This window comes from Carcharodon carcharias, chromosome 13, assembly GCF_017639515.1.
Source record: "Carcharodon carcharias isolate sCarCar2 chromosome 13, sCarCar2.pri, whole genome shotgun sequence".
Lineage (NCBI taxonomy): Eukaryota > Metazoa > Chordata > Chondrichthyes > Lamniformes > Lamnidae > Carcharodon > Carcharodon carcharias.
In genome coordinates, this window is record NC_054479.1 from 16,583,906 (window position 1) to 16,602,831 (window position 18,926).

At 43.6% G+C, this 18,926-nt stretch overlaps 2 protein-coding genes across 3 annotated transcripts in view; one reads left to right on the plus strand and one right to left on the minus strand.

Moving 5' to 3' along the window:
* The window catches only part of LOC121285540 (ubiquitin carboxyl-terminal hydrolase 30-like), a 37,100-nt gene extending 30,551 nt beyond the window's left edge, over positions 1 to 6,549 (plus strand). Inside the window, exon 13 of the mRNA XM_041202067.1 lies at positions 1,537 to 6,549. Within this exon, the coding sequence (XP_041058001.1) occupies positions 1,537 to 1,801 (265 nt within the window). The 3' untranslated portion in view covers positions 1,802 to 6,549. The remainder of the gene's footprint in view (positions 1 to 1,536) is intronic.
* alkbh2 (alkB homolog 2, alpha-ketoglutarate dependent dioxygenase) lies at positions 6,480 to 18,465 on the minus strand. 2 transcript variants are annotated; one of them, XM_041202068.1, is made up of 4 exons: positions 18,373 to 18,465; positions 17,615 to 18,001; positions 11,466 to 11,664; positions 6,480 to 8,560 (listed from the first exon to the last, which is right to left on the minus strand). In XM_041202068.1, the coding sequence occupies exons 2-4, from the start codon at positions 17,934 to 17,936 to the stop codon at positions 8,251 to 8,253; spliced, it is 831 nt and encodes a 276-aa protein (XP_041058002.1). In that variant the 5' UTR covers positions 17,937 to 18,001; positions 18,373 to 18,465; the 3' UTR covers positions 6,480 to 8,250. The 2 variants fall into 2 exon arrangements, with proteins under 2 accessions (XP_041058002.1, XP_041058003.1); XM_041202069.1 differs by having other exon boundaries at positions 18,406 to 18,436.
* Between the last annotated feature and the right edge of the window lie 461 nt (positions 18,466 to 18,926).

Genomic DNA, 18,926 nt, shown 5'->3' on the forward strand with positions numbered 1-18,926 from the left:
TTGTGGTTGTTGGAGGTCAGTCATCTCAGCTCCAGGGCATCACTGCAGGAGTTCCTCAGGGTAGTGTCCTGGGCCCAACCACCTTCAGCTGCTTCATCAGTTACCCTCCTTCCATCATAAGGTCAGAAGTGGGGATGTTCGCTGATGATTGCACAATGTTCAGGAGCATTCGCAACTGCTCAAATGCAGCAAGACCTGGACAATATCCAGACTTGTGCTGACAAGAGGTGAGTAACATTCACGCTACACAAGTGTCAGGCCCCTTGATGTTCAATGGCATTACCATCATTGAATCCCCCACTATCAACATCCTGGGGGTTACCATTGACCAGAAACTGAACTGGACTAGCCATATAAATACTGTGGCTATAAGAGCAGGTCAGAGGTTAGGAATCATGTAATGAATAACTCACCTGACTTCCCAAAGCCTGTCCACCATCTACAAGGCACAAGTTATAACCCCCACTTGCCTGGATGAGTGCAGCTCCCATAACACTCAAGAAGCTTGACACTGTCCAGGACAAAGCAGCCCGCTTGATTGGCACCACATCCACAAACCTTCACTCCCTCCACCACCAATGCACAGTAGCAGCAGTGTGTACCATCTACAAGATGCACTGCAGGAGTTCACCAAGGCTCTTTCGACAGCACCTTTCAAACCCACGACCACTACCATCAAGAAGGACAAGGGCAGCAGAAAGATGGGAATACCACCACCTGGAAGTTCTCCTCCAAGCCCCTCACCATCCTGACTTGGAAATATATCGCTGTTTCTTCACTGTCGTTGAGTCAAAATCCTGGAACTCCCTTCCTAACAGCACAGTGGGTGTACCAATACCACAGGGACCGCAGCGGTTCAAGAAGGTAGCTCACCACCACCTTCTCAAGGGCAATTAGGGATGGGCAATAAATGCTGGCCCAGCCAGCAAAACCCACATCCCGTCAATGAATAAAATAAATAGTAATGCTTCCTCTAATGACAAATTATAATTACTGAGATGATCTCGGTATCTACGTGAAAAGAAAAATTTTCCAGTGCTACCGAGAAAGAACAAGTGAGTGGGAGTAATTGATTGGTTCGTTCTTTCAAAGAGCTGGCACAGGCAAGATGAGCCGAATGGCCTTCTGTGCTATATCATACTGTGATTATTGTACATCACTTTCCATTTCCTGCTAGTGCACATCATTCTTATGCAAGAAATAAAATATCTATCAAAGAAATTGTATGACTTTTGTCAGAAACAACATTCCTATTTGCTGAACAAAATATTTTGCCTCTACCAAGATTGGGTTTTCACTAAAGATGGGCAATAGAGTGATAATACCGACCAAGCCAAGTACTGATAGTAAGATATTTTATTCCTCCAACACTCCCTGTTGTTGAATATTTAGGTTCATGCATTGAGAGTGTGCATTTTGGCAAGATATTGCAATAGGACGCCCACTGAATAAGTGTACATCAGAGCAGGGGAGGGGGAAGGAAAAAGATAACCTTTCTGTCCAGTGTGAGCTCAATGCTTTGCTTTATTCCCACAGCTCGTCAATGTACTTGTTCCGGCTGATGTCTGTGGTTGTCCATCACGGTGACATACACTCGGGCCACTTTGTGACCTACCGCCGCTCGCCATCCACCTCAAAGAACCCGGCGGCAGTGAGCAACCAGTGGCTGTGGATATCTGATGACACAGTGCGCAGAGCCAACCCACAGGAAGTCCTTGCCTCCAACGCCTATTTGCTTTTCTACGAGCGAGTTAGGCCTCTGGTGAGGCGAGCAAGTCGCGAGTTCGGGCCGGAGGAGTGAGCGACTGGGCATAGCTGGGCATTTGGCTGGTGCTGTAAAGGGACAAATAATCTTCATGGGTTTTAGAGGAAACCAATAGTTGAAAGGATCTGGAGCCCAAGTTTTAACTCACCCAGATACCCAAGTCAATATTTGTGCAGTGAACCAAAAGATCAAGAGGTCTGTTGTATTTTTAAAATATTAATTTGCCACTTTATTCCATAGCAAACGATAACAGTTCCATAAAGGGCATAATGGTTATATATTTATGAACTTTGACTGTGCGCTTGAAGCAATTGAGAATATGTGCAATGTTATTGCAGAGAAAAGCCAGGGTCAGCTCAGCAATGTCATGTTGGATTATTGAATTGAAATCCTAAAGTGAGATATCAAATCAACCACATACATAAATCCAGGTTGGAACAATCACATTTTGTGGGTACTAGCAAGTAGAATATTGCTGCAGTCATGACTCAACTCTCAAAAGAGCCATAACTGTCAGTCACAGGCATAGTGTGGAGATTTTAATGAAAGATTGAAGAAGCTCCCTTAAAGACTTAGTGGGTGCATACACTGCATATACAGATGGTCCCAGGTTCGCTCTCCAGTCTGTGCTAATTCCAACACAGACGATAGTAGAGGTGCTACAATTACCCTGTACAGGGAGGGCAAAAATTTAGGTTCTAATTAACAGCCATTGGATTGAGAGGCTGTCAGGTTAGGACTAGATCATGGTGCACCCACCCCGTCAGATAATCTACTCGCACTCACTATTGAGATTTGTACAGTAAGGACTCAGGTGAGGTATTGTAGGATCGCCAGTGCCTATGGGACCATGTCTCAGCAAGCATTGACACCTTCAGGAGAGGAGCGTCTAGAAGAAATGGGTTCAAGAACATGACAGATCATGCGAATTGTGATGTACTAAATTGCTCATGTGTTATTTTCACTGCCATGAAATGTGACTGGAGGGGTGCTGATACAGTCCCTGAACATAATTGTCAACCACCAAAGTGATTTTCACCACTTTTTCCAGAGGGTGCAGATCTCAATGCAATCATGCTGATAACTGAATCCTTGCGAGTACTCAGAGGAGTCAGACATGGTTTTCTGATTGCATGGAGTACCTGTGAAAATTAACAAGAAATGAGTCCCTTATTGTAGGGGTAAAAGTTCCGCCAACCTGAAACACTCAGATATAACAAAAATAAACCTTGGGTCATTTTTATTAGGGCCTCTGTCCTGTTAACTGGATAGTAGAACAAGTCAGGCTTGGAGAGACAGAATTGCTAAGCTTCTGGGCCGGGACAACCAAGTTTGATGCCTGGTTTTGGCTGGACAACTATTGGTCTCACCACCCCTGAGTTGGAAAGAGGGGAAAATTGAGTCGGTAATCCACCCATTTCTTTTAGCCTGGCACTTTTAGACCTCCTCCTTCAATCAGAAGATACATAAAGCACTTACTGCCACTGACTGCATGATGGCAGTAAGTATGCTTGCACAGGTGAGAGCAGCCCACCCAGCGTCTTTTTTAAACTTTCCTTCATCCATGGGTTGATTTGTATTGGCACCAAGTCTTATTCAGCACTGTTGTCCATGTTCAGGAGATGTACAGAACGTGCCTTTTTCGTTGGCTGTCTTCTGTTTCATTTCAAATTTGGTTGGCAATTTTTATTTATTCTATACAAATTGGTGTGCCCCTTGTATCCCCCTTAATTAGCGCTTCTGAATCCTTTCTCATGGGAGACTCTTCAACATGCATAAAGTCTGTTTATAATTTGGGTGAAGCTGTGTACCGATCTGTTGCTTTATGCTGTTAATGGGACCAGCTAAGTTGCCAAGTCTGCTTATCATCTGATTTCCCCATTAAGAGCACTGGTGGATAAAGGCATTGCATGGTGGTGTGCTGAGCCAAGCAATCCACATTCCATTGCTGCTCTGAGCTCAATTAGCTGGTTTCAGACAGGGCAGAGCCACAGTTTAACCTTGCATTCCCACTGACGGGACGAAATTATCCAGATTTCCGGCTCTTGTTCACTTCTCCTAGAACGACGTATGTATGTGTACAATGGGCTGTGAGTGTAGTGGGTTGTAGATATAGTGGTTAAGAACCAGAGCTTGACTTTGATGCCTCTCATGGTTGAATAGCTCCTCCAGAGCCTGAGATACTGAACCTCTTTGAATAGTCAGGAAAATGGGGGTGGGGGGTGTTATACAGCATTGTGTTTACCATTCAGGGGGCGAGGGTGTTAGGGAGCCTGTGTACTGTACTCCACAAACACATTTCATGGTGTGAGAGTTGAAGGGTCAATCTCACTGGGTCATAAACAGGCAGCTATGGTAGAATGTGGCACACAGTGCAACAAAGTGTCACACGCAAAAGTGGTGGAAGGCTTCAGGTTGAATGGGTGTTTGTTCCGGCGAGCTTTTCACGCACAATATTTCCACTACCTTAATTTTATTTTTTAACCACTATATAACAAAAGTATAAGTTCGGTATTAAAGTGAGGTACCCTCGCCTAAGCCATCGATATCAGTAATTTCCAGGGTGTTTTGTGATATTAGACTGGATAAAGTTGTGAGTAATAAAGGATCTGTTGTACAGACAGGGTTGGAATAAGAAAAGGTGCATTCCCCGTTGCTCAGTTGACAAATCGAGTGTGGGTCTGAACCATAAATACCAAGAAAGCCCCAGATTGAGTGGACCAAATTAACTGACCTTCGTTTGGATGGTTACAGTTGACTTCAGTTCCCTTGGGTCAAGGTTCCTGCTGGTGATTGCTACTCAGTGACCTCGCTCCCCCACCATAAAGTCCGTCTGCGTGGACTGGATCTGGCTTGGCAGTGACATTCTCTATGATCATGCAACCTGCAGACACTCACTGTGTTTTGCATTAACTAGCTTCCCTTGTTACTCTGTCCCCAGTTTTCTCTTTCCTGCCCCAAGGATTCTTGGGTATATGGGTCCATAAATGCTGACCATTCTCCAGTACCTTACTTAGTCTTTGCCCATAGCTGGGCCTGGTAGTTTTCACCAGACATGCATCACTGAATTGCAAATCAGGGTTGTTCCAACCTGGATCAGCAGGCTTTATAGAGAGTAGGGATTGGGCCTCACATTTTCCGTTGGGTGATGTATTTACCTCAGAGGGTTGGTGGGGGATCGGGAGACAATTCAGGGGTACGGCATGTTGGATAGGATATATTTGTGATACTATCCGCCATGAACAGTCTGCCAGATTATGTTCTGATACTAACACTTTCAGCAAAGTAAAGGGATTTGCATTATTCCTCAAAAGCCTTCCCTACTAAAATGGATGAACAGTGTGGGGCTCCATTCCTGTCCACCTACAGTTGGACTTTTTGGGTGCAGTCTATACTATGCCTGTCAGTAGATTTACTAAACTAACTCATAAACGGATGAAACGGGGTTACATTAAAGAAGTGTTGCTATAATCATTTATTTAAACTTTCAATTAAATATGGAAGAGATGAATGTGATCAGTGTCTATTGGTTGAATCTAATCTGATCTAGGAATGTGATCTGGGTTGGAAAAGACAAAGTCCAGCTGGCTGGTTCCAGTCCATTTTGTATTTTAAATTCAACACTACAGCTTTCTGGCTGCCTTAAACCTGTCCCAAAAGAACTGGAGCAGGCCATTCAGCCCTTACACCTGTTCTGTCATTCAGTTAGATCATGGCTGATCTGCAGCTATGTTGGCTCTTTTGCTATCCTTTGCTAACCTTAATGAACGAAAATCTATCACTGTCAATTAGAACTTGCAAGACTATCGGCCTTTCTGGGAGGGTGAGTTCCAGGTTTCCATCGTCCTTAGTATGAAAAGGTGCTTCCTCGTTTAATTTGTAAATGGCTCGGCTGGAAGGCTAATCTAAGACCTTGTCTCGGTGTTACTGTTTCCATACCTTGTTAAATACATGACAGTAGCCTGAAATCCCAGCTCTGTTCCATTCACCTGAGCAGAGTTTGTGTTTATCCCAAAGACTTAGGTTATGGATCATGTGCTGTAGCTGTTTCTGTATTGAATCGAGGATGAGGACTCCTCAAAGTGCCCTTAGTGTTTTTGTATGATGACAGAAAGTCTGCTTTATTTTGTACTTTATTGCATGTCTGCTGGATGGGGGAAGGAGTAAGAATGACCTTCTAAAGCCACCAAAAACTTCCATGGTGGTGATTGGGAGCCAAGGTTTGTTAATGGTTGAGTTTGGGCCCTTCATTGTAGGCAACAGTCCTGCCCCTGAAATACTCATTGTAAGGTCAGTGCTGTCCTACAGAGATGCATCAAAGGAATGATGGAGGAGCCTGATGCACAGCCACTATACGTGGAGGTGTGAGAAAGGCCAGATTATGAGGCAAGTGCCTCAAATATGCTACGCGCCCAATCACACCTTACCATCTAACCCAAGTAGATCGTCTTCAGGGTCAGGCCCTGCCTTAACTGTTGATGTACCAGTTAATCATCCCTGAAGGTATAACAGAGGTTGTGCATCTGTTGTTCCAATATGCGAGATGGAGTGGGAAAATTCAGATATTTGATTTTTAATATTTTGTGAGAAAATAATGTGAAGTTCTGATTGTATAAACAAGAAACTGTATGAAAAGAAAGCAATTTTTGCACTAACTCATTTAATTGTACATGTGTGTATATGTATATATGAATGAAATGGTTGCAGGAGAAAGTATTTTCCAAGTGTTTTATTACTTTTCTGTCTGACAAATTAATTAAAATTTTCTTTGGGCTAACAGCAAATCTCCATTTTAGTGTGGAGTTGATATGTATTTTATCAATATTTCTGAACTTCCCCTTGCTCCTCCTAAACTCCTTATTGTGTGATAAGTTATGCTTTGGACACTGTCCTGTTCAAACTCATTCTCCAGCACTGCCAAGTTATGGAACTCCCTCCTTCAGTCTTTTTATTCCTAGGATTATATTTTTCAAACCTAATGCTACCTATTCATTGCCTCTTGTTCCAGCATCTTTTACTGTTCAACCTTGATGGTCTCCTGCACAATGGGTGCTAGTCTTTTACGTAAGAGCAGAATGACTCACTTGTCCTGCCGTTCAATGAGATCATAGCTAATCTTTTCCTTCGACTCCACTTTCTGCCTTATCCCCATATCCTGTGTCCAAAAATCTTACTGATCTCAACCTTGAATATGCTCAACGATTGAGCATTTGGGGTAGAGAATTGTACAACCTTCTGAGGGAAGAAATTTCTCGTCTTGGTCGTAATTAGCTGACCCCTTACCCTAAGAATATTTTAGTTAGATTTTCTCAATCTATAAGAATGTTCTGTTAGTGGCCTGCATTTAATGTTTGACTGGCTGAGTTAATCCATGGTCTCAATCCTCAGTTATGCAGTGAGTTAACGGATCTCAACTGGGACAACAGTTGGATTGCTACAATATGCCTCTATGCTAGGGAGGGGAAAAACTGGCCAACATTTCCATTGTTGATCATGATCCAACAACTCTGCTGGAAATTTGCATATCCCAATGCTGAAAACTCATGCTCCAACCAACTGTGCCTCTCCTCCAGCCTGACAATGGTAATACTAGGCCTGCACTCACTCCAGTTATAGCCAGTAGAGAACCTAGGGAATCCCAGGACAAGGCTACATTACCAATGTAGAGACCTGTCCTTGAACAGAAATGATCGGTGAGGAGACCAGATTCTTATTTGAATTCCATAATGCAACTTTTATGGGTTTCGAAACTGACCCTCACCCAGTGTAGATGGTCTTACAAATCCAAAGAGTCCTAGGCTTGACTCTTAATCTGCTGGATCAGCTGTGTCAACACATGGGATGCTACTATCGGTCTCTGTGTAGCTGGGCGATGGTTATGGAGCTAGGCATAAAAATCATACAAGTTTCCCACTCAATACCACTTACAATGCATCCTGCCATAAAGTGCATGAAATGTCAGACTGACAGGCTTGATGGTGAGATGTGAAACCCTCCATAATTACATCACTGGTGGATAATTACTTATGAAAAAATACTTGCATTGCAGCTTTCACAATCTCAGGATGTTGCAAAGCCCTTTACAGCTCATTAAGTACTTTTGTAGTGTAGTCACTATGCAGGAAAAGGGCAGCCATTTTGCACACAGCAAGATCCCACTAAACAGCAACGTGACATTGATTGAACTGAGCTGTTTGTGATGTTGGTTGAAGGATTAAATATTGACCAGGAGAGTGGAGATCACCTACCCTACCCGTTTCTTCAAAATCGTACCATGGGATCTTTTACATCCACCTGAGACAGAAGACAGGGGCTGGTTTTAAGACTCATCAGCCAATACTGATGGGCCAAGGCCTGTTGGTGGCAGTAACCCTAAACCCAGCAGCTTAAAAAGAAATAGAGAAAACTAAAATGGAACAAAAAAAAAATCTCTTCCTCATAACAGCAGTCACTGTGGTGCGGTGGGGGGGTGGGGTGGATAAATCTCAATTTTTCAGTGGAGGCTGAACCTTGCGAAAGGTCAGGTTGACCCTGGGCATGAGCACTTTCTTGCGGACTGGCAGGCTGTGGTACCAGTGGATGTTTGTTGGGTAGTTCATCATCAGCAGGCTGCCATGGCCAAGAAGCAGCTTCACTGGTTCCAGGTGGCGTGTTGCACTTTTCCCCCGTGAGTCTCGGTGACGGAAGATGAAGTCCCTGCAGGCACCAAAGGAAACCGAGGCGATAGGGCTGAGGGGCTCCAGCTCCTTCTCATCATCACGATGCTCCCCCATGTGATCACTTCCATCTTTGTACCTGTGGGTGAAGGACGGAAGATTAGTCTGACATATCTGCCAGTGGCTGGATTGTGATACAAGCTCTCACGAGGGTGAAAATTGTAACTCCCATTCCATATATCAGAGTTGGGAAGGGCAAAGTCATGGAGGGATCTGTATACAATGGTGAGAATTTTTTAAAACTGAAGCATTGCCAGAGTAGCTAATGTAGGTCAGTTAGCATAATGACAATAGATAAGCAGACCTGATGTGAGTTAGGACACAGGCAGTAGAGTTCTGGAATGAGCTCAAGTTTATGTAGAGTGGGAGATGGGAGACGGAGTTATTTGAATAGTCAAGTCTAGAGGGAACAAAGATATGGATGAGGGTTTCAGCAGCAGATAAGCTGAGGCAGGAGAGGAGCTAGGCAATATTACAAGGGAAGAATGCAGGATTGTGGTTGGAGGCTCATCTTGTGTTCAAATACAACACCAAACTCACATGTGGTCTGGCTCAGTCTCAGTTGCGAAGAGGGATGGGAGTTGGTGGCTAGGGAACAGAGTTTGTGGCAGGGACAAAAAAAAAAACACATGGCCTTGGTCTTCCCGATATTTAGTTAGAAGAAATTTGTGCTCATCCAGTAATGATTGTTGCAAAAGCAGTCCGACAAATCAGAGGCAGTGGAGGGTGGCGGTGGTAAGATAGAGCTGGGTGTCATCAACGTTCATGTGGAATATGTCAATATATTCCCAGATGATGTCACCAAGAGGCAGCATGTAAATGAGAATTAGGAGAGTCAGGGATAGATCAGAGGTTCACGCACATGCACTTCCTTCAGAGATCATGTAGTGATCAGGAGTGAGCATCCAGGAGTGTTTAAACTTGCTCTGAACTCAGAGGCTGGGTAAGCGTCTCGAATGCCCCCTGGCTGAAATCAGCTGACTTGACACAAACCAAAGGTTGAACCCAAGTCTCTCCTATAATAAAAACAAAGCTTTGGAAAAACTCAGCAGGTCTGGCAGCATCGGAACTGAAGAAGTCACATTGGACTCGAAACGTTAACTACTCTGTTTCTCTCCCCATAGATGCTGCCAGATCTACTGAATTTTTCCAGCATTTTCTGTTCTTCGTTTCAGATTTCCAGCATCCGTATTTTGCTTGTTATCTCTCATTCTATATGGCTCTGCATCAATCTGATTCTTAAACCATCAGAAGAGCTTCATGGGAACAATCATTAATTTTCTTTAGTCTTTCTGGAAGGAATGGAGAATTTATGTAGCACTAACATCTTAAAACTCTTTCACAAAGCAATTTGCTTTTAGACAACAGTACCTTATATAAGTAAATAAGGCAGCCATCCAGCAGCAATGAAATAAGTAATAGCCCAGAGCTTCCGCTCTCCGGATGGTGGGGGTCGTACCTAGGAGGTACCCCAGAAGATGCACTGGGGAAACCCCTAGAAGTCCCCACACAAGGGCTGCACGGGAATTGCCCAGGAAGTTCAAACTTCCGATGGACAATTATCCTGCACTGGAAACCATCTGAAACTCGGATTTAAATCAGACTACAGATGGTTCTGACTCTCTTAGCAGAATAGTTACCTAGGAAAGTTAGAAGGGTTAAAACCATTTATAAACCCTGGGTAACTATAGCACTGAATCCCTACCCCCTACTCCCTGACCCATCCTACCCTCCCCCACTGGCTGGCTACCCAACACCTCACCCTATTCATCCTACCCCTCCCTGACACATCCGACAACCACCGCCCCCCCCCCCACCCCTACAAGCCAACTGCTCTCCCCCACTCCCTCTCCGTTCTGTGTACTTATCTTCTACCTGGCTTCTCAAAGTGGCTGGGACCTTTAAACCTACCTGCACTACAGCAGCTAGTGTCATACAGAGGGGGCATGGCTTATTTTCCCCAGACTCAAGGCCTCAAGAGCCCACTGCACTGCACTATACTCACCTGCCCCGAGTCAGAAGTTAAGGCACGATTACTGGGAGACGGATCATGGAATTAAAAGGAAGGAAATTGTCTCCAGCAAAATGCAGTTACTTCAATTCAACTCCAGGAATTTAAAAGGAAACAAGCTAATTTCAAATGGCTACAACATTCAGCAATCTACGCCCTAAGGACAAGCAAAGGACTTAATTGTATATTCTTTTAACTTATATTTGGACTCTAACATTTCTTACTGTGTGTGTGTGCGCGTGTGTCATCACACCGTTTTTTTTAAAATCAAGTTTAGTATCTCAAACTTGCTCTAACTTTGACTCAAGAAAACCTGGTTTGATTGGCTCCTTATTAAAAAAAGTAAATACATTTGGATTGGAAAAGGCACTTACAGGCAAAGTTTTTTTTTAAAAAAACCTTTGTTGCCACCAACCGAGGAGGCTGAATAAAGGGAAGCCAGTTTATCCCTCCTCACTCAGTCATAACAAGGCCCACACTCCCAGTGCAGAAGGAATGCTGCATTGCAGTGTTCTGGCCAAGATTTATCCTCAATCACCATCAGAAAAACCAGATTATTTGGTCATTATCACATCGCTGTTTTGGGAGCTTGCTATGTGCAAACTGGCTGCTGCGTTTTCTATATTACAATAAAGACTACACTTTCAAAAGTGCTTTATTGACTGTAAAGCACCTTGGGACATCCTGAGGTCATGAAAAGCACTATGCAAATATAACTTTTTTTTCCACTCAGATACTACCTTCCTCATTGGAAAAATACCTAGCCCCGATATAGTCAATATCAGGAATTCTTGTGTGGTGAACTGCTGGAATGGATCAGCCACTTGCTGTTCTGCCTCACTGCAAATTGGAGCCTCAGTTTGCTGCCAGTAATCAGTCTTATCAAATCACCTCAGCCCATTGCCTTCATCCCCTTTCTTTCCCTCCCCTCCCCTTCCCTTCCCTTCCCACTCTGCTGTCTTTGAATGTTCACCTGTTGATCAGCACAAAGTTGAACGTGTGCCCTGTAGCCTGCGTGACTCTGTCTCTTATCATCTCCAGTACAGGAAGCCAAGGTTTGGGGGCCAGGGTCACCCCTGAATATGTGTAGGTCAGACCAAGGTCGCCGTACGTCACCTGTTTGCGTGGAATATTATGCCATTTCCCAAACACCTGTACTTTGGTCTGTTCACCTTGAAGAAAAAACAATTTTCAGCAAAGGAATGAGTAAAGACACAGAGATCACAGTATTTACCCAACTGGGGCAACTTTATCAATTGCCTTCCTGGTGCTGAAACTTGCAGTTTGATCCGTTCCGAGTTTCTTTTCCAAAGAAAATAGACTGTGCTGCATTAACCTTTCCTCAGGGGTCCAATTACTGACACACAAAACCGTCACTTAGAAGGCAGTCAAGCTTTTCAAACCACAAAAAGGTTTTGAAGATGATCTTATAAGGCCAATAAAAATGGAAGACGATAAATCTGAAACATTATTCTCAGTTGAAAAAGTGAGACGAGGGACCACAGGAACGATATCTGGAAATTCCTCTTCACGCTGCACCAAACGTGTAGGAATGAGAGTTCACAATACCAGAGTAACCTCTACATCCCGGGGACACAAATGAGTTAAAAAAAAAGTCTGCATTGTGGAGTGCTGCTCTGGGCTGCAGTAGAGTGCTTAAGTTGGAGTTTGGTGACTGAGGGAATTTAAGGGTTAATTTCTATCTAAAGTCTAGTCTCTCTTTAATTTCATAATTAACTAGTTATAGGCCAGCTTTAAAACAGGGTTTAAACAGGCTCTGCTTGCAGCTACAACTAGTTAATTAGAGAACTGGCTTAAACAGGTTTTCAGAGGCTAGATTCAGAGAGTACAAAAACAGGCCATCTTACAGTGCTAACTTTGTCTGCACTGAAGTGCTGCTGTGGGCTACAGTAGATTGCTTAAGTTGGAGTTTGGTGACTGAGGGAGGAGGTGAGGAGGGAACAAGGTGATCCTTTGAGTACCATGAGTATGGTCGGGTAAGTATTTACTACTTTTATCGCTTATAGTTTTTAAAGGTCTTTTTTTTGGCTTCAGCAGTTTCTAAGGGCTATATTCTGTTTCGAGGAGCAGGGAAGATGGGCCCTAGAGTAATTGATATTATTTGATATTAAGTATCTTCCAAAAGGTTTAATTTAATTTAAAGGGGGAAGTCATGGCAGGAGAGCTCAAAGATGTGGTGTGCTCCTCCTGCTCTATTTGGGAAGCCAGGAACATTTCCAGTGCCCAGGGCCAACATATGGAAGCCCGTGTTTCAGAGCTGGAGCGGCGGCTGGGGACACGTGGAGCATCCGCGTGGCGGAGAATATCGTGAATAGCACATATAGAGAGGTGGTCACACTGCAGGTTAAGAGTCCACAGGCAGGAAGGGAATAGGTGACCACCAGGCAGAGCACGAGGACTAGGCAGGCAGTGCAGGAATCTCCTGTGGCTATTCCCCTGCAAAACAGATATACTGCTTTGGATACTGTTGGGAGGAATGGCCTCTCAGGGAAAGCACCAATAGCCAAATTCATTGCACCACAGTTGGCTCTGCTGCACAGGGGAGGAGTAAAAAGTGTGGGAATGCAATAGCTATAGGGGATTCAAATGTAAGGGGAATAGACAGATGTTTCTGTGGTCACAAATGAAACTCCAGGATGGTATGTTGCCTCCCTGGTGCTAGGGTCAATGAAGTCTCAGAGCGGCTACAGGATATTCTGAAGGGGGAGGGTGAACAGCCAGTGGTCATGGTACACACTGGTACAAACGACATAGGTAAAAAAAGGATGAGGTCCTAAAAGCAGAATATAGGGAGAATTATAGGAAGCAAGTTGAAAAGTAGGACCTCAAAGGTAGTGATTTCAGGATTACTACCAGTGCCACATGCTAGTCAGAGTAGAAATAGCAGAATATATTGGATGAATATGTGGCTAAAGAGATGGTGTGAGAGGGAGGGTTTCAGATTCCTGGGACATTGGGACCGGTTCTGGGGGAAGTGTGACCAGTACAAATTGGACAGGTTACACCTGGGCAGGATGGGGACTGATGCCTAGGGGGAATATTCGCTAAAGTGATTGGGGAGGATTTAAGCTAAAATGGCAGGGGGATGGGAACCTATGCAAGGAGTCAGGGGAAGGGGAATCTAGGACAAGAACAAAAGAGGGAATAAGAAAAGTGATAGGCAGAGAAATCAAGGGCAAAAATCAAACCAGGGCCTCAGTGAAAAATAGTGGGAACCGGACAAGTAATGCTAAAAGCCTTAAGGCTTTGTGCCTTAACGCAAGGAGCATTCGCAATAAAGTGGATGAATTAACTGCGTAAATAGATCGAAACAGATATGATATAGTCGGGATTATGGAGACATGGCTGCAGGGTGACCAGGGATGGGAACTGAACATCCAGGGGTATTCAGTATTTAGGAAGGACAGACAAAAAGGAAAAGGCGATGGAGTCGCATTGCTGGTTAAAGAGGAAATTAATGCAATAGATCCAAGGAAGAGGCATACAAATTGGCCAGAAAAAAACAACAGACCTGAAGATTGGGAGCACTTTAGAATTCAGCAAAGGAGGACCAAGGGATTGATTAAGAAGGGGAAAATAGAGTAAGAGGGTAAGCTTGCAGGGAACATAAGAACTGACTGTAAAAGCTTCTATAGGTATGTGAAGAGAAAAAGATTGAAGATGACAAATGTAGGTCCCTTACAGTCAAACAGGGGAGTTTATAATGGGCAACAAAGAAATGGCTGACCAACTAAATACATACTTTAGTTCTGTCTTTACAAGGGAGGACACAAATAACATACCAGAAATATTGGGGAACACAGGGTTTAGTGAGCGGGAGGAACTGAAAGAAATCAGTATTAGTAGGGAAATGGTGTTGGGGGAAATTGACGGGATTGAAGGCCGATAAATATCCGAAGCCTAATTATCTACATCCAAGTACTTAAGGAAGTGGCCCTAGAAATAGTGGATGCATTGGTGGTCATCTTATGAAATTCTATAGACTCTGGAACAGTTCCTACAGATTGGAGGGTAGCTAATATAACCCCACTATTTAAAAAGGGAGGTAAAGAGAAAACGGAATTATAGACCAGTCAGCCTGATGTCAGTAGTGGGGAAAATTCTAGAGTCCATTATAAAAGATTTAATAGCTGAGCACTTGGAAAACAGTGGCAGAACCGGACAGAGTCAGCATGGAATTATGAAAGGGAAATCATGCTTGACAAATCTACTGGAATTTTTCGAGAATGTAACTGGTAGAGTTGATGAGGGGGAGCCAGTGGATGTGGTTTATTTGGACTTTCAGAAGGCTTTCGACAAAGGCCAACAAGAGATTAGCATGTAAAATTAAAGTGCATGGGATTGGGGATAGTGCATTGAAATGGATAGAAAACTGGTTGGCAGATAGGAAACAAAGAGTAGGAATAAACAGGTCTTTTTCTGAATGGCAGGCAGTGACTAGTGGGGTACTGCAGGGATTGGTGCTGGGACCCCAGCTATTCACAATATGTATTAATGATTTAGATGAGGAAATTAAATGTAATATCTCCAAATTTACAGATGACACAAAGCTGGGTCAGAGGGTGAGCTGTGAGGAGTATGCAGAGGTGCTTCAGTGTGATTTGGACAAGCTGAGTGAATGGGCAAATGCATGGCAGATGCAGTATAATGTGGATAAATGTGAGGTTATCCACTTTGGTAGCAAAAACAGGAAGGCAGATTATTATCTGAATGGCTATAAATTGAGACAGGGGGATGTGCAACGAGATCTGGGTATCCTTGTACACCAGTTGCTGAAGGTAAACATGCAGGTGCAGCAGGCGGTAAAGAAGGCTATGTTGGCCTTCATCGCAAAAGGATTTGAGTACAGGAACAGTGATGTCTTGCTGCAATTGTACAGGGCCTTGGTGAGACCACACTTGGAATATTGTTTGCAGTTTTGGTCTCCTTATCTGAGGAAGGATGTACTTGCTATAGAGGGAGTGCAGTGAAGGTTTACCAGACTGATTCCTGGGATGCGGGATTGACATAAAGGAGAGATTGAGTCGATTAGGATTATATTCGCTGGAGTTCAGAAAAATGAGGGGGGGATCTCGTAGAAACCTATAAAATTCTAACAGGACTAGACAGGGTAGATGTAGGAAGGATGTTCCCGATGGTGGGGGAGTCCAGAACCAGGGGTCACAGTCTGAGGATATGGGGTAGACCACTTAGGACTGAGATGAGATATTTCTTCACCCAGACAGCGGTGAGCCTGTGGAATTCGTTACCACAGAAAGTAGTTGAGGCCAAAACATTGTATGTTTTCAAGAAGGAGTTAGATATAGCTCTTGGGACAAAAGGGATCAAATGATATGGGGAGAAAGCGGGAGCAGGCTATTGAGTTGGATGATCAGCCATGATCATAATGAATGGTGGGGCAGGCTCGAAGGGCCGAATGGCCTACTCCTATTTTCTCTGTAAGAGCTTTCTGCTAACCATGGATGCATCATTTAGGCAAGCTTGTCAGCAGGATATTTTCTCAGGTAAGGGGGGGGTGACAGAATGTGTGACATTCACTCATCTGTTAACTTGTGGGGGTTTGTTTTTTTTAAACAGTAAAATGAGGGAAGGGTTTGAGAGTGCAACATAATCATGCTAACAGAATGATTAAAAGAGATTGAGAGAGGCTAAGTGCATATTACAGAACACATGTTATTCTGCTGTCGCTTGTATGTATCTGTTTTATGATGATTTTTTGGTGGGAGCTGCGAATGAAGCATTGCATAGCCTTTACTCATACTAGAATTGTGAAATATGTTGTCCCAATAAAGACCTGATCCTGCACTGTTACAATTGCATATGTGTACACACTCTGGTGTTTAACAAGATGCAATAGACCAGAAAGCTGTCCAGCAGAACGAGAAAGGGTACTGAAGGAGGAAACCTGTAATAACTCCAGAAACAATTGAACAATACAAGAAGAACTACTTAAAAGATCTTTGCAGGTGCATGAATTTAGATGGGCTGAATGCACGTTAGGAAGGCCAATCTCCCCTGCATTGTAAACACAGCTGATTATACAGCACTGACATTCATTGTGGAACTAGCTCAAATAGAAGCTTTTGAAAATGAGCTGTTACCAACTTTTCTGGCCCAACTTCCATTTGGTTCAGAAAAAAGGCAGCCTGATAGTCAGTGAGCCAGGGTTGCTGCTCACAGTACATTCTTGTTTAAAGGGAACTGTGCTTTTGTAAGTTCCTCCCACTACATCAGGCAGTGGTCCACACAATGTCCAAGAGGCCCTGGGGGAAAAGGAAATGGTAGATCTGTTTGATGGATGGTTCCCTGAGCAGGTTGTCAAACTCATCACCAGACTTTTCAAACCAGCACCAAGATGTAGCTTGGCTGGTGATGGGAAAGGCCCTCCCTGTCAGATCCTTCCTACACACCCGGAGTCTCAATCCCTTCACACGTTGCCCTTGGAGGCAGCTGTGGTTGGGGGGCAGGGGAGAACAATTTCCACCTCCTTCTAGAATGTGCCTTTGCAAAAAAGTTCTGGAGAGAGATGCAGTGGTTTCTGTCCAGGTTCATCCCGAGCAGCGTGGTGACACAGGACTCTGTGCTCTACAGGCTGGTCCCAGAGACACACACCGAGACAAACATCAACTGCAGCTGGAGGATCATCAACTCAGTGAAAGACGCTCTTTGGTCTGCCCGAAGCTTGTTGACCTTCCAGCGCAAAGAGTCGTCCATGACCGAGTGTTGCAGACTGGCACATTCCAAGGTCCAGGACTACATGCTGAGGGACGCACTAAAGCTTGGGGCAGCCACTGCAAAGGCCCAATGGGGAAAGGTGGCTGTCTAAGACCTTTCAGCCATAATGTACCGAGGGGCTGGAAACTGTGTAGAACCCCATGGGTTATGCGCCTGACATGGAATATATATTATAAATATCAGTGTATTAAAATCATATTGAGGCACCTCAGAGTGGAACATGCTGTATGGCAAAAAGTTGAACTCTTATTATACTTCCTGCAATATTCAATTTCAAATGTTTTGGAATCTACTTTTACAAATGTTATGAATAAAGTATATTTTTGGGAAAAACAATTTTTCCCACTCCATTGTCTTAATCTGTACCTGAAAAATACTCCAGCACTTTCTCCAATTGCAAGAATATGTCATCTGCCTCAGGCTTGCTGAAGATTTTGGTATAATCACAATTCAGCCCCTCAGTTCTCAGTCGCTTCCAGGAATATTCAACATCTCTCACCGATTCCTGCTCAGATAAGAGGGGCGGAGGTTCTTTTTCTTCACTTCCTTCCGTCCTGCTTTTCAGTTTCTTCCTTGGACTTTCATCTCTCAAATCTACCACTTGGTGGTCCTTCCGGCATTTTACTTCACGCTGTTTTAATTTGTGATCGTCAGAGTTCTTTGATTGCTTAATCACAAACTTGTCCATCACTGTCTCTGGTCACACACACAATACACTGGGTAGTATTGAGGTGATGTTACCTTTAGCAGCGCCTACTTAGAAGACAGCATAAGCACATTATAAACATACTTGACAATAGTCTATCCCACTTCAATGCTGTGTCTAGCTTTGTTTGTTTCTCCAACACTGCCTCCTGAAGCCATCATCACACCTTAAGTGGCACAGTCCCCACTACCTCTACCATTCACACTTAACAACTGTGGGAGGCATCAGCTCAACCCAATCCTGTTTTTATACATCTCCACTGTTCAGTGGGGATTATTGGCCAGCAATCATGGTTATTCTGAACTGAAATTGGACAGATGAAACATGTCCTTTTCCAGAATAAGCCCACTTATGATTTTGACTGCTAAAGATTTGAAACGATTAAAACTACGGTTATGGCAAAGCTGTTATTGTGTACATTAAGCTAAATCCTCATCTCAGCAGAACTTATCTTCCGACATCTTCCAGCCAATACTCAGCACAACCACACTTTGTAAACTGCTCACTTCCTACTTCCTGTAGCGCAGTACGTGACGTGGATCAACGAGTCAACGCACAGCTTTACTCCAAATTAACCCAATACATGCCGGGGCATTCCAAATAAATCAATGGCAATGAATGAATGAATCCTGTCTAATATATGATTTTTTTTTGGAGGGTTTTGGGGGGGGGGGGGGAGAGGAAGCACTTTTTCTAATAAACCACCCCCCCCCCAAAAGTATCACAAATACACCTTCAGTATTTAATTGGGCATTAGTTAATGCTCAATTCATTAATTTTATTGTATTAATGTTAATTAACGTAATTGGATCAATGTTTAATGTTATTGTACTTACAAATAAATAACTAACCATGTGACATTCATTGGAAGTAAAGTTATTTTAATTCCTCCGCTGACTTTTTCCCTTTACAAATTATCGATTACAACAAACAAATTTTAAACTTTGATGAAAAGGTAATGAAAAGAGATGA

Excerpts from the sequence above, each read along its gene's own strand:
- alkbh2 (XM_041202068.1), bottom strand. The coding sequence starts at position 17,936 with ATGGACAAGTTTGTGATTAAGCAATCAAAGAACTCTGACGATCACAAA. Across the intron at positions 11,665-17,614 it reads AGTGCTGGAGTATTTTTCAG|GTGAACAGACCAAAGTACAG; the intron begins GTACAGATTAAG and ends TTTTTCTTCAAG. Across the intron at positions 8,561-11,465 it reads AACTTTGTGCTGATCAACAG|GTACAAAGATGGAAGTGATC; the intron begins GTGAACATTCAA and ends CTTCACCCACAG.